This window comes from Zootermopsis nevadensis, unplaced genomic scaffold, assembly GCF_977971745.1.
Source record: "Zootermopsis nevadensis isolate Lab colony 2312 unplaced genomic scaffold, Znev_1.0 Znev_ptg000030l, whole genome shotgun sequence".
NCBI lineage: Eukaryota > Metazoa > Arthropoda > Insecta > Blattodea > Termopsidae > Zootermopsis > Zootermopsis nevadensis.
The window spans coordinates 19,259,282-19,274,844 of NW_028259162.1; the positions used below are offsets into that span (position 1 = coordinate 19,259,282).

Sequence of the window (15,563 nt, forward strand, 5' to 3'; positions counted from 1 at the left end):
ATTGTAATAATAATAATAATAATAATAATGGAAGTTTATAGATACATTTAATACAGAAATTACTACAAACCTACAAAATGTATTAAATTTGACATTAGTCTCTATGTCTTTCTCAACACTTATCCAGTGATGTGTGAGCTTTTTAATGCAAATATGTTTCAGGTTGCTGTAATAGACATATATACATTGCTTCTGTATATTCATTGATGTAAAACTCATTTATTTTTCCATATAAGCCTCTCTAATATCTTTGATTTTACTGTTTGTTTCAAACTTATTTTTTATTTTGTGCTACGAGGAGTTTGACACAGTAACGTAGAGTTTAATAAACCAAAACGTAACCTATCCTTGGTTATATTGCAGGAATGTCCAGATGTGGCACTGGATGCTGTTGTTGAAATTGTTCAGCACCTGGCGCCCCACCAACGTACAGAAGCTCTAAGGACATTGGCCCAACTAGAATCAATCTCTAAAGAACAAGAACAGCAGCAACAAAATACAGCAAGTGAATGATGATGTAGATGCTGTTTGCTGCATTCTTAGTGTTGAACCCTCACTAACAAGCATGTCATCCCCACTATGACACCCCCTTCCTTCAGTGCCTGCTTTCCTGACATCTCATTGGTCCGCAAGAATTTTAAATATTCATAGTAGTACATGCTCTCAAATGGTAATATTTTTTTGTGAAATACGGTACCGAGTTATTAGGTAAACAAATATGCCTTTAATTTACAGTGGCCATATTAATTAAACATTTCCTTCAGAAAACTATTGTATCTCTCTCGTGCAATCCACAGTATTGAGCTGTAAAACATGGTGCAACTTATATAGGAAAATATGCTTTGCATGGTGACGTGTTGTTTTGTTGTGCAATTTTTATTTTGTATTTTGACAAACACTAGATATTTTAAATTAATGTCCCACCATTTTAATACTAAACCAATGAAGCCAGTTTAATATGTAGTCACTCTTATAATTACCATTTTTATCTAAATTAACATAGCCTTGAATCTAAGGTGGTATAAAATTAGAAGCTTGATTAGAAAGAAGGAAATTAACAGTTTGAACAAAAATTATATTACTGCGCACATGCTGGAATCACACAGCAACTCAGCTGTTGTTAAGCCTATGTTGTTCACTATCATCACTTGAAAATGTTCATCATTTGCTTTTATAATTGATACAGAAATTTTCTGCGTTACTTTGTGTTTATATTCACCTGCTTCCCTCTGCTTCAAGTATCTCATCAGGACCAAATACATTCCATATAACATCACACATATTACTGCATGAACCCAGATAGATACCTATGGCTCAGTTAGAACCATCAGCTAGACCTTGCAGCGTTGCACAAGATTACCGTACTGACAACGCTACATAAAAGAAAATTTTGACCCTTGTGTTTTTTCAGTACACGAGTTTAAGCTGGTCCTTGGTTTTCATTTGTGAGAGGGAAAAGAACTTCATCTTCAATTTGTATAAAATGGCACAACTTTGGAATTTAGAAGAAAATTTCTTGGTTTCAGCCACAAATTGGAATTGAGCACTTGCAACAGCAGTCACCAAAGTTTCTGAATGAAAGTGCAGTATTTCCAGATGGAAGCACATTCTTTCCCTGTCACCCGAGTTGCAATCAGTTTTTTAAAGATGGCTTGTGAACAGAATCAGGACTGTGCATTGATTTACTGAATAACTTATTTACCTTTTCACTGTGATATTTTGTGTGCAGTGTTCATTGGTCTCGTCTCTAAGCCTTTAAAGCTGGCCTCTGTGCACTGTACACACCCTTGCATCAGTTCATTCGAACTGCTTTCCTGAGAAGAGTTTCACAGATATCTCAATCCTGTTGCTTTATACATAAAGATAAAACTCTGGGCTTTCATTTCACATATAATTATGTTATATATATAATCTGTCTGTCTCTCTAATTTTTAATCCCTTCTGATGCTTCTGAAATATATATACACCTTGTTTACAGATGCTAACTACCCTGTCTACTGCACAATTCAAGAGTGCTTATTTAGTCTTCTGTCATGAAATAACTCTTCAGATTGAACATTCTGAAGTGTTATATCTTTATCGACGTCTCTGGTACTGTTTGTACATATGGGTGTCAGCTGTTGTCAAATATTCAGACATGTTATTCAGTTCAAAACAGTGCCATTTTTCTTCTAATCGAATGCTGTGTGGGGCTGAGTTTCTTGCGGTTAATATTAGACCCACACGGGAAGTCTTTGTCACATGTTGAAAGAAGAAATTCTGAGATGTTGAATGCAACATATGTTCTTGATTTTTAAGAAGTGTTCCCTTACATCCCTTGTGTGCGACTCCTGTTGAAACATCGCAGATTATGAAGTACGTAAAGCACTGTTTCAGTTTGCATCATTCATGGATTCAGGCACTTGTAAACGTTTGCATGGCGATCAAATTTACAATAATCTGGAAGAATACAAAAGCAAATGAAGCTGAATTTGACAGCAGTGACAGTGATGACACAGGATTGGGTGAAGTCACTACAGATGAAACTGACATCAAAGGAGAAAATGAAAGCAATGAAGATTTTCTGTGAGAAGATATGAACAATTATGTCGGACAAGGAGAAGCCTTTTGCAGTGTTTCCGGACCACAAAGCAGTGCGAAGGATGTGAGTGGTATTGTGGTGTGCTTTGAATTATTTTTTATTAGGGACTTGGTTCAACATATCATTCAAGAAATGAACAGGTGTGCACAGCATTATAAAAGTTTGAGGGGTAATCTTTCTCATTTTGATCTGCAAACACCAGGTTTCAGTTATGTTATTACCTGAGAGATTTGAACTTACCTGCAGATTTATACATTTCAGAGACACTGACAGTAAATCAGTCTACACAGGTCCTTCTGAATTATTCAGGATTTCCCCATTCTGTCTCACCTAAACTAATAATTTCAAAATCTGTATCTCGCTGAACAAAACATAGCCATTGATGGTCTGTTTATCCTTCAGGTAGTATTTACCACTCGTCATAAAAATCAGAATTTGAAGTAAAGAATTACAAGCTCTGTGAATCTACTTCCGGTTTATGTGATGCTTTCTTGTATACACAAGCAAAGATACAGACATTCAGTCTGCATGTATTATATACCCAACACTCCAAAAACTAAGAGTCATAATTATGAAAGTAATTCAGCCTCATCTTGGTAAAGGTTACACAGTCTGGATGGATAATTACTAAAATAGCCAAGGACTTCCACACTTTCTGAAAGGACAATACAGACTGCACAGGGGCCCTCAGACTCAATAGGAAGGAAGTGAAAACCAATAAACTCAAGAAGGGCGAGACTATGCCAGCATTCAGGACCAATAAGAGTCTTGAAAATGTCTGACATCAAAACTGTCAGAATGATTTCCACCTATGACAGTGATAATAAGAGGACAGTCACTTTTATAGGAAAGGAAGTACAGAAGCCTGTGATTGTGATAGAATAATAAAAACATTGCTACATTGTACTTGATTAAGAAGAAAAGAATACATAAATAGTACCACAAACTGCACAAAAACTTTTGAATGCCCTCATAGCGTATAGAAGAGATTGTGATGAACCTGTGGAACTCTTCTCCTTTAGTCTTCTTAGAGGAATGTCTGTTTTTCAAAATATGGGGCACCCTGGGAGGCATGCATCAGACAACATGATACCATGACTTGCAGAATGTAATTTTTCTGATAAAAGTGTAACTAACAGGAGAAAAAAACAAGACCACAGAGAAGATGTGTTGTGTGTACCAAGCATGGTAGAAAGGAGACTGTGTACTGTTATAGAGAGTGCAATGTAAGTCGGTGTTTGGAGGACTACTTTTAAGTTTATCACACAAAATTTAGTTACTAAGGTAACAAACAACCCTACATATTTTTAGACACATAAATTCTGCATGCTTTTACGTGTGGACTCTAAAAACTAAAAAAAAAATCATTGTATCAAAAGCTATTAACATTTTAAAGAGCGAGTGCATTTTTGGGCATGTGAAATTTGAATCTCCTCCGTCCTGAGCAGTAGTCTTTAGTTCAATGCCCAGCATCACTAAAGGGTTAATATAGTACGGTGTTTGTCTGCACGATATGGATGGGAGTGGATGTGTTGTCTGTCAGTTTGTACAAGTTCCACAAGAATACATGCTGATTGCAGACAGGATCCATTGTGTTGCCATGATGCTGTAGCAACACTGGAACCACATAGCATGTTAGGTTGCTCTTCCTCATGTTGTAATTATGGAATATAGTTTTAACGGTCTCTTGCATTTAAATGATCTGTAACTGACTTATTTTATTTATGACAATTCATAAGGCTATGGGAAGCTCTTATGTTGATGTACATTACATATAGGATAAATCACAGTGACATTTCAAAAGATTTATTGAATTAAATTTGTAAATAATTTGAAAATATATTTGAAGAGGTTTTTGACATACTGTATAATTTCATATCTGCCCTTATCCTACATATGCACATATAAATATTTCCAGAAATTGTATATTCATATATTGTTTCCAGTTTCATTGATTTATTGTAATGTTAATTTTTCATATCACATAATCCCTGTCATTCTTGTCATTATTGATACTGATGAAGAATAATTTATTTTTTCTGCCTGCCGACTAATCAAAATCAAATTAAAGAATACCTGTGACAACTATAAAATATTTGTATGAATTCATTAATTTATGGTTTATTTAATACTTTCAATAGCACAAATTATATGGCAATGAATAATGGGATGTTTGATAGGATTTTTAAACTGCTATCCTGGCATTTTGCCTGGAGAGAGTAAGGAAAATAATGGAAAACCTTAGATGGGACAGCCAGTGTAGGCCAAGATTGAAACAGGGATGTCCCAGATGTTTTTATGAATCTAGAAACCAGTTGGTTCATCATACATGACAATACACCAGCTCTTTAATCTCTTTTGGAACAGCAGTATTTGTTAATTACTATGACGAGCACATAGTCTGTGCTACTTAATGAGCAGGTTCTGCAGCTCTTGCACAGGCATATCTGCCACAACAGGCACCTCTCCTTCACTGTTCCACACCTTGAACTGGCTCGACACACATTCAGACGCTGCGAACAAGAATAACTTGAATCAGCAATTTGTGTCTACAACATATTTATTTGTAACCACTGTTGCTTACACTAACTCCACAGCACAGTCAACTTCCTTCACAGGGTGATATTAGGTCTGTCAAGAAATTTGATGGTCATTGTGCAACATTCGAAGTTGCATCATCATGGTCACAGAAGTCTACCGCTGGACCTTATCTGAGCCATCTCAGTCAAGTTTAATTCTTCATAACCTGCTTCATTATAATTTATTTTATTATTATCCTATATTTATTTATGAAGTATTCAATATCATACGTGGGCAAAATATTGGGTATGTAAGATTTGAGGTTTTCACAGCGGTGAGTATGAAGATTTCTGTCTTCTGGGTTGTTGCGCTGTATATTTATCGTCCTGATGACGGAGGCAGTATGACCTCTGAAACGTTGGTTAACATCGACCAAACTACACAGTGCAACAACCCAGAAGACAGAAATCTTCAATATATTGGGTAATTTTTCTGGGATTCTGGAACTAATCACTAGTTTTATATAGAAATTAATGGGAATTTAATTTTCACTTTACAGTTTTCGTTGATGGAATTATGTTCATAAATCAAGGTGTGGGTATACTTGAAATTTGTTGACTCATGTTCATAAGTGAGAGAAATCAGAACTGTATGTCTGGCCTCTTTGCATCTGCCACAAGGGACCCTGGAGAGCCTTGATAATGACACCAATTTAAAAATGTTTGCTAAACATGCTCCAATTTAAATGACTTGTAGATATGAATTTGATACTTCTCTGAATCGCCATGTAAGCTTTTGTAATTAAACATAAGAATGATGGAGAAATTAAAATATTTTAGTATAAATGTTACTATAACATAAAACCAAAATACGTACTCACTGAACAGCGAACTTTGGGTGCTGTTGAAACAACAATAGATTGTGGGTCCACTCTTGTACCACTATATGTGTAGTCTGCTATCTTGAATAGCACCTGAAACAGGGAAACATTAAATTATATATGCACCATTAAAGGAGAATAGGTTGCTTACCAAGTAACCTAGAACATGTAGCTGGAGGTAAAGAACGTAATATTAAATTAAATTGGATATTGAGGAAGCGTGGTGTGGTAATGTTCACTACTCCTTCACACTGCTAAACATCCAGAGCTCTCACATAATAACCCCCCCCCCTCCCCCAAAAGACCAGTCCTGGAAACTTCTGGCCATTCATATATATCGTCATGAATGAAAGTGTTCTTTTGTTGGTTACCAGTGCACAAGAGTTTATGTACTGTTCCCATCCATTCACGTCTCCTCCATCAATTTGCTGCTCAGACGAACACTCGGTCTTCCTTCGAAGTTTGCAGACAGCATTCAGTGTGGCACCTAGTGACTTGGTAGGAAATTTGCTGCCTATGTTCCATACCAGGGTACTCCCAGACTGTACAGAGACAGACCCAACTGATGGACTCGGCCTCACGATGGACACCTGTAGTCCAGGGAAGGGGAACTGAACCTCAAGCTGTTGGAAATTGTTCTTTATGCCAGCCCGAAGTTGCAGCTGCATACACAATGTTGCCAGACTGTTGTTCAGCTGCAAGTATAATGGAAATGGGTCCATGCAGTGGTAAGCATTTTATGCTTGTTGCAAATAGTAATGTAAGTTGTAGGTTTTAATGATACTGGGAACGACCCATTCTTCAAGTGCCTGAGCAATGCGGGTCCCAACTTTTCGTTGGCTTGATCTATAGACATTCGGTAGGACTCCTTGGACGAGGGATCGCCCCGTTGCAAGGCCTCTACCTGTACACAGTACAGCACAACGCGGACAAACATCCATGGCTCGAGTGGGATTCGAACCCATGGTCCCAGCGACCAAGTGGCACAAGGCCCATGCCTCAGACCGTGCGGCCACTGCGGACCCCATAAGGGAATTAGAGAGAAAAATAAATGATTGGCTACGAAAGGGGTGCTATGTCACAATTCTAGATGGGAAATAGAAAAGGAAGGATGAATGATAATATCCTTATATTAAGGACCATAAAAGGTTATAAAATGTACATATATTTTAAGATTGAGGTATGCCTGAAAATTCTGAACATATGGTTATGCCATAATTTCAAATGAAGACTTAATTTTTCTCCTCTATGAATAATGGACTTAAAGAACTCACCCTTAATCTGTATGCCCCATAGATTGGTGCCTCAGTTAGATGAGGCAAAGTGTAGTGGCAAAGTGGCTGGTTATTGCATGGTCGGAACCTCAATCGTGATGTGGTGGTTGTGTACTCAACACTGGACACAGCAGGATTTACTGTCAGTCCTCCATTACCGCCAGGCTGAACAAGTGTGGTGCAAATCTCTGGGACTGTGCCCTCAACCTCTGATTTGCAAATTACAGACCCATACACATCTATTGCATCTCTCACTTCACTGTGATTGAACTGAAATTATAATTCAATTCTATAGGGTTTTGACGACGGTAGTTTACACTTAAAATTATTCATTGTCAGGACTTTAAATACTGAGACACGAATCTTTTACTTCCTCTGTATAGGTAAGTTAACATGAACCTATTCTGAAGTAAATCTTTCCATTCCCTCCTTGGTCTTCATTTCTCTGTCCTTCCTGTTTGTTTAAACTGTAAAATATTCTTAAGGAGTCATTCATTGTTTGTCCTTGTTATGTATTCAAACCAAATCGGTTTTTATGTTTCTATTTGTTTAATTACTATATAAATATTTGACAGCTGTAATTTTTCAGCATTGGTGGACTAGTGCTTAGCGTGCTCACCACTGGACCCAAGGTTCATGGGTTCAAACCCAGCTGAGGTCGATGGATTTTTAAGGGTGATAAAAATCCATAGCACAACTTCCTTTGGAGGGTAAGTAAAGCTGGCCGTCCCATGTCGTAGATTTACGACATGTAAAAGAACCTTAAGAGCATGAACGAGACGTTTCATAAGCAAAATTCAGCGGCCATTTCTTACCCAAGTCTCTCCTGATTCACTACTAGATGACTCTAGTAGACAAATCAGGATTGAGTAGAAATTGTGCAGAGGCAGTGGGCTTGTCACTCACTACTCATAAATGCACGCTTTAAAGACAAAGAAACCTCCCACATGGGAGGATGTCATGCTTGACTTCGGGCTGTTGCGCCATAGAAAGTAAAGAATTTTTCAGCATTCCTGATCTGTTTTAAACATCTATGGCCAGCAAATGAAAACAAACATTCTTTATTCTTCAGTCATATTTATTCCCTTCCTACCAAAAATGGTGGTGGATATAATTACTAAATAAAAATAATAAGTAATTTATTTCTCACTTTATGTAAATATGTATGAATTTATGAATAATTCATAACGTTTCCATAGACATTTTCATGGTGTACTGTCATTTTTCTTACTACTTTTCTGTTGTATTCATGGCTTAGTGTGCTTTACATAAATGTGCAAAAATATACACTTTATCACAATTCAGGCTAAGAAAGTTCTGTCTCATTAAATTTTACTCTTATGAAGAAAAATGTTAAATTCTTACTTAGGCCTTCTGAAATATGGCAGGCCCAACTGAAAGGACATGAAATTATTACTTTGGGTTTCTATTTTATTTGAGGTCAGCTTATATTAAAGTAAATACAGTTAAGTAGTTCATTAGGCCATTAGTTTCTCTCATAGTGTGGATCTGATCTCTGGACCACCATCTCAGTATTCAGTATACTCACAATTTTAATAAATGCAACAAGTCTTGTATTGTTTATTAAAAATGATGGCAATTAAAACATTTATACTTTGAGGATAAACATACATGTTTCAGACAGTTCTTATGAAATAGAAGTAAATAATAAAAGTTTTTACCTGCATGCATCGTACTTCTTCCTTGACATGGATAACAACTTGTGACTTGCCTTTGTGCAGCACTGGATTCCATAATGGTTGCTGAAATTGTAAGCACACTACTGTCTTACTAACCCTTTATAGGATAGCAATGACAGTCTGCATCACCTCCTTAACTAAATAAATCAGTAGTTTGCTCATATGAATGTAAACTGGTTCCCAGGGCAAACGTCGTCAGCTTCGACAACCACTTTCATCTGAATCACCTAAGTAACAGGAATTATGTGATGTGTGATAGGAACTGAATTATTCAAAGTATTTAGGGAGCTTCATGATAAGGTTTTGGGACTTCTGTGGAAACCAACCCATTTTGTCACTCACGGTGCATTATAATTTTGCTGGCTTGTTTATGGCTGTTGTTAACTACATTTTAAATCTGGAACTGACCAACCTGTGACATGCACTAGGCACTGGCCTAATATATCATTAAATACATAACACAAATTACAGAAACAGATGCTTCTTCAAATGACTGTTTTATACTATAACGGATCTGTAGACTGAGAATGTGTGCTTACACGCACACATACCCACAGTGACATCAGTATGCTGTGTGCACTGGCTCCTGGGAGCTTAAATGGGATTCTAAATTATAGCAGAAAACAAAAGACTCTAGAAAATTATTATGGAATTATAAAATGCCAGCTACTTGACCACAAAGCACAGTCATTAGAAGAGACAAGTGCTACGTATGTGAATGAAGAAGTGGAAAAGAGAATAAATGTGATTTAGAGACCAACAAACTGAAAGAAATAAAGAATAACAACTTTATTTATTTGTAGTGTTCTGTCTGACGACAGGTCCATATATTATGAACAGGATCCTTCCAACCTCTTCAGATTGTCACGGACCTGCTCATACATATATACATTCTTGGCAGAGATGATCAGAAGTGGTTTGCCATTGCCTTCTTCTGTGTGTGAGTTGGGATGCCACGGAGAAACCGGGGAAGCCCCCGGAGGAAAACTCCGTGATGCCTAGACCACGGCCTTGCCCAACACAAGTTATAAATTTGAGCACCACCGGGAATTGAATCCGGGACCCCAGGCTTACAAGGCTAGTGTTCTGACCGCTAGACCACCGTGGCTGTTACTAGAGAACAGTTATTTCAAGTGTTTTTAAGTTTGTTCAAGTATACTAAAGAAGAAATCACTATCAATTGTAACAGTGTGGGAAATAAATCCATATTTTGTTGTGAAGAACCTATGTGTAATTACTGTTTTGTGCTATAACACTCCAGGTATGGACCATAAAAAAGACTAACAACAGAAAAATAGTATAATTTGAAATTATCTTCCTGAGAGATACAGCAGGATGCATCCTTTTCACTTATTAAATAAATTACAAATTAAACCAATAGCAGACATAAACCACTACAGAGGAAACTGGAGAGAAGACGCTGAAGGAATGAGGCACCCAAAAATTATAAAATACAAACATATAAAGATGGCAAGATTTTATTTTGTGATACTAGGCCTTATACCAGTTGAACAATACATACCTTGGCCTTTGCTTTGCCCAAGGGATTAATCAGCTGTGACATGAGGGCTGGATTTGAGCACATGACACTTCCAAAAGGCATACATGTGTTCACAAACTGATGGAGCTTCAGTGTCAATGCTGGGGTCTGCAAGAAACATGTTTCTCACCATAGTCTCTTTAGTAACTGGGTCATTGAAAACTTAATATCCAGCTTTCATTGGAAAAGTACATTTTTGGAGCATGCTGAATGATAAATTACAGGATGAATTTTAAAATATTCCATTCTTTCTTTACATATATGATAAATATGAGAATGTTTGTGCAATATATCTTGTATAATTTATTTTACTCTGCAAATCAGGTTTGACACACACATAAGTTTTTTTCCCATCTTCATGACCCAAATGATATTTATTCTGTGGCTTACCAATGAAGTCATACTGGCAGTTAGTGAGACACACTGGATTAGTCCAGTGAGTGCTTCCACTGCCATTGAGATACCAGGCCTGGAAACAAACATAATTTGTATCTCCAAATATTTTGGGAATGTTAATGACCCATAACTTAAATGTAATCCTACAACAAACAGCAGGCCAATCTAAAATAACGGCCATGTATTTGCATAATTAATTCTTTCTTTCTTTATCTTTTCCCCCTCTCTCTCTCCCATAATAAGATTTTCAAAATACTGCACTATATAGTACAAAGTTTTGTCTACCTACAGGTCAGCAACTGAAATATCTGATTTGTCTTGCTGTGTGACCATTTCTTGTGGTATCAGTGGCATAGCACAATACATCAAACCGTGGTTCTCCAACACAACAACAGGCCATAAACTCTTGTTCTCCTTCAAACTGACTTCTAATGTTGGATACAGAGCAGGTTTGTTGCACCTGTCTCTTGATTCAACAAATGTCCCTGGTGAAATAAATATCATCAGTCATCAAACATCTTCATATTTGAGGCTTTTATGGTGGTGAAAATGTGTATCATAATCTGCTCAGTTGTGGTGTGTGTGTAAATTTATTTTGGTTCATGTTGGTCAGGCATAAACCATATTTGTATAAAGCTCAAACTGAACGTCACTTGAAGATTTCTGTCTTCTGGGTTGTTGCGCTGTGTAGTCTGGTCGATGTTAAATAATGCCCTGATGACCTCTGAAACGTTGGTTAACATCAACCAGACTACACAGCGCAACAACCCAGAATACAGAAATCTTCATACTCACCGCTGTGAAAACCTCAAATCTTACATGAACGTCACTTATTTTCTCATAAACAGTTTCATTGTACAGGAAATGAACATAACACAAAATACAGATCTCATCAAGATCTACAACTTTCATTTCAAACATTTTGATGTGAATATTTGATGAAACACAGTGAAATAATTTCTAATATCTTTGCAGTGAGATGTTTGTATCTGTAGTGCAACAGAACTGACTACTGGCATTCATTTCTTTGCTTTTTACTGAATAAAATATATTTAAAAAATAATTTATTTTTATGATTTAAGTAAGTTCTACTGAAAGGAAAACTAAAATTAATGTGGTTCAATACATAGCCTACATGAACATGTGTGCGCACACACACACACAAGACATGCATTAGCACAGGGAATGAGGCATGTAAAATCACAAATAGTGCGTAAAATTTGAGGTTTTCACAGCAGTGAGTCTGAAGATTGCTGTCTTCTGGGTTGTCGCACAGTGTAGTCTAGTAGATGTCCACCAACGTTTCAGGGCCTGATGACGGAGGCAGCATGACGTCTGAAACATTGGTGGACATCTACTAGACTACACGGCGCAACAACCCAGAAGACAGCAGTCTTCACAAATAGTGCATTTGAAAGAACATATATAAGATTAGTGTTTTTCCAAATTAGAGTACCTACACATGCATATATATGCACACTTTTAAGTTTTGGTGTTTTTGTTTGAGGTGATAAGAGATGTGAATAATTAGTCTAGTTAATTTGATTTTACATCCATTAACTGACATTTCTGCTGATTAAGATTACCCAAAAATGCAGGACAGGAAAAGCAGAGACTTTTGTTTTAAAAATGCAGGACTGCTGGAAGTGAGGATGGTGGAAGCATCATTATTTTAGTATTCTCTTCATTACTAAATGGAGGGAATGACAAACACAGAAACACTTGCATATGTTAGTCTACCATTTGCTTTGTTTACATTTCACTGGCATTCTTCTTTTACTTACACTTGCATTTACACACACACCAACCCTGACAAAATATACCAGACAGTGTTGCTATGGTATGCCTTAACACTTTCACTGTTATGGATAGAATATTTCCACAAGTTAGTAAATCATGTCAACCTTAAACTTGCAACTAATATGCCAAGTATATAGAATGGGTTGCTAATACATAGCCATATATTCTCCTTAACAGTGATGCTTATGGAGACAAAAACAAATGACTATGCATCGCACCACTGCCTATTTTCATTCACTATAGTTATTCTACCTGCATCTATTAGGCCCACTTCTGTGTGCAGAGCCTTCACAAATGATTCATCTGGAGGGATGCCAACATATTCATCTCCAAACATTGATTTGCAGCATGTCTCGACTGTTGAGAATTGTCTGGTATAACAAGAATACAAAATTATGCAGTATTTAAAACAGAAAATACACTACACAATTTGGCTCAGCACTTACATACATTGATTATATTCAAAAGGTGTCACTTATAGCAACAGTGGTTTTTTCTGATTTTCCTCAGTCCTTCAAGGCAAATGCTGGGATATATATATCATGATTACTTTTCCCATTCTTCATAGTTCATTGCATACAATCATCTCATCTCTTTTAAACTAAATAAACTACAGTTTATACAACTGGCATTAAGTAACCTTCAAACCAACACCGGTGCTGCTTTAATGTGCATACATACAAGATGTCCAACTGCTTTAAGTCAGTATTGCAGGATCTTATTTTTCAGGTAATTCCCAGTCAGAAATGCCATATGCCTCATTCTCAACAGTTACAAAACTAAGAATATTTTGAAATCAAGATGATTTGAACATTATGTAGAACATTACAGTCATTCATGTAACTTGAAGGGCACAAGACATGATTGAAGATGTATTGCCAGCATGTGAGGCACCCCACATTTCAGTCGTCTCATTATGGAGTATCTGAATGAGCAGTTCTCTCACTGATGGGCTGGTTATGGTGGGCCGCAAAATTGGCCACTGCTGTCATTGAACATCACGCCACTCAATTTCCATGAAAAATGTGGTGTATGAACACAAAGTAAACTGTAGGGAGGAACTACATAGAATTGTTTATCCTGCAAGATACAAGTATCTTTAATTTCAGTGGACCATGTTCATAGGGCACTTCAGTTTAAGAAGTAATTTTTGTTAATCTACCTGTACATGTACATTTTACACTTCATGGTTTGGTTATTTAGAAAGATGGCACATTACGATCACACCTGTTGTTCTTGCATCACCTTACCTTACATGAGGGTCTCAGTATCATAGCTAGTGATATGAAGAAACAATAACTGTCAGGGTAAAGGGGTACATGTACAAAAGGTCAAGTTATCAAGAAAGAAAAATCTCATAACTTGAGGTTTATTGACTTCATTCAGAAATGTATACACATTAGACAAAAAGTTAGAGATCAGACTTAATGTTAACAATTTAGACATCAAGTTAACAATAAGTGCTAGAATTTTCTAAATTACAGGCAACATGAAATACAAAGTGACAACCATATTTTGGTTGAAATTGTTGGACTTGCACATCTTTACCCTAGCACTGATGAAATGAAACACAATTATATGCTAAATACACAGAAAACCGAAGATGTAGTTGTCATCATGTGTGATCTAGACAAGAACTAGCTGTTCAACAGCTAAGATTTCCTTGCTGAATGCCAAAAATGCAGGCATTAATATGATATGTCAGATTTTAAGATATGGTTATGAGCGGGTGTAGCACAGTTAGTTTCATGACTGGCTATGGACTGGGCGAACGGGGTTCATCCCCAATGGGTGCCCGAGGATTTTTCCGCCAGCCTCCTATCCAATGGGTTTCAAATGTTCTTTCCCGGAGGTAAAGCGCGGCCGGGGCGTGATGTTGACTACTCACCCCCATCTAGTGCCGAGGTCAAGAATGAGTAGGAGCTATTATATCCCCCCCTAATGGCATATAGTCGGGCAGCTTTACTTTTTAAATTACATGGTTATGTTTTGAACATTACTGTACTTGTGATGAATAATAACAGTACAATAAGAATATGGAGACTGTCAAGCTCTAGACGAATAACTCTACAATGTTAGAATAAAAAATCTCCTTTCCACAACTTATTTCATATTTAAAGTTGTTAAGTTCAAAGTAAAATCATTTGTGTGTATTCATTCGGACACGTTTCATTAACTATATAACTTGCCGTGAAAATAATGGTAGAGACACTTCTTTATTTACAGCAATAATCCATACAGCCCTTAATCTCATTGCAACCTACGAAAAAATTACAACGAAAGTAATTTCGATTCTTATCTACTGCACGTTAGACATAAGCAAATACTTCTGACATTCCATTCCTGGTATTCAAGTAATGATATGTGCGCATGCGTAACATCCCTGTTCCAGTGTGCAAAACATTGGTCAATAGTACAAAGGAACTCCGAGAGGTGGACATTGAAGTGCTGCATTCTGGTGGCCAAGATGGGAACTATTGAACAAGGCAGTCTATAAATGCACGTTGGAATAAACGCATGAGGAAACACAGGTTTTCCTTGGTTTTCCTCTGTCTTCAAGCAAATGCTGAGATGGTTCCCAAGTTCCAAGTTGCCACTGCATGCTTCTCATGCAGCCCTCCCGATTTAAATTAATCAAAATTTACCTCCCCTTAACGCCGTCAAAATTTACCCCCCCCCCCTCAGTAGGAACTTCTAAATTATGTACTAAACTTCCAAATTAATAGCCTAGCTTTCGCTAATACAAAATTTCAAAATTCCGTCTTTTATGCCAATCATCACACTAACGCCTTCACTCTTACTTTATCCTTAACAGAAGGACGAGCGGGCATTGCCTGGGGACCTTCTAGCTATAAGATGCTCTTTCTCCCCC

General features: G+C 37.0%; 2 protein-coding genes across 5 annotated transcripts in view; one reads left to right on the plus strand and one right to left on the minus strand.

Moving 5' to 3' along the window:
- The window catches only part of ACC (acetyl-CoA carboxylase), an 83,032-nt gene extending 78,592 nt beyond the window's left edge, over positions 1–4,440 (plus strand). For all 3 annotated transcript variants that reach the window (XM_087358623.1, XM_022069588.2, XM_087358624.1), the window contains one exon: positions 364–4,440. In XM_087358623.1, the coding sequence (XP_087214749.1) occupies positions 364–513 (150 nt within the window). In that variant the 3' untranslated portion in view covers positions 514–4,440. The remainder of the gene's footprint in view (positions 1–363) is intronic.
- A 460-nt stretch (positions 4,441–4,900) lies between these two features.
- LOC110832489 (AP-5 complex subunit mu-1) lies at positions 4,901–15,085 on the minus strand. Of its 2 annotated transcripts, none has more exons than XM_022069552.2 (10): positions 14,881–15,085; positions 12,944–13,062; positions 11,181–11,376; positions 10,886–10,964; positions 10,478–10,603; positions 8,938–9,018; positions 7,256–7,525; positions 6,353–6,676; positions 5,978–6,074; positions 4,901–5,094 (listed from the first exon to the last, which is right to left on the minus strand). In XM_022069552.2, the coding sequence occupies exons 1-10, from the start codon at positions 14,943–14,945 to the stop codon at positions 4,988–4,990; spliced, it is 1,464 nt and encodes a 487-aa protein (XP_021925244.1). In that variant the 5' UTR covers positions 14,946–15,085; the 3' UTR covers positions 4,901–4,987. The 2 variants fall into 2 exon arrangements, with proteins under 2 accessions (XP_021925244.1, XP_021925245.1); XM_022069553.2 differs by having other exon boundaries at positions 15,019–15,078.
- Between the last annotated feature and the right edge of the window lie 478 nt (positions 15,086–15,563).

Coding starts and splice junctions, on each gene's coding strand:
- LOC110832489 (XM_022069552.2), bottom strand. CDS start 14,945: ATGAGATTAAGGGCTGTATGGATTATTGCTGTAAATAAAGAAGTGTCT. Junction 10,965..11,180: donor GATATTTCAGTTGCTGACCT/GTAGGTAGACAA, acceptor GTTTGTTTCCAG/GCCTGGTATCTCAATGGCAG. Junction 6,075..6,352: donor ACATAAACTCTTGTGCACTG/GTAACCAACAAA, acceptor TCCCTGTTTCAG/GTGCTATTCAAGATAGCAGA.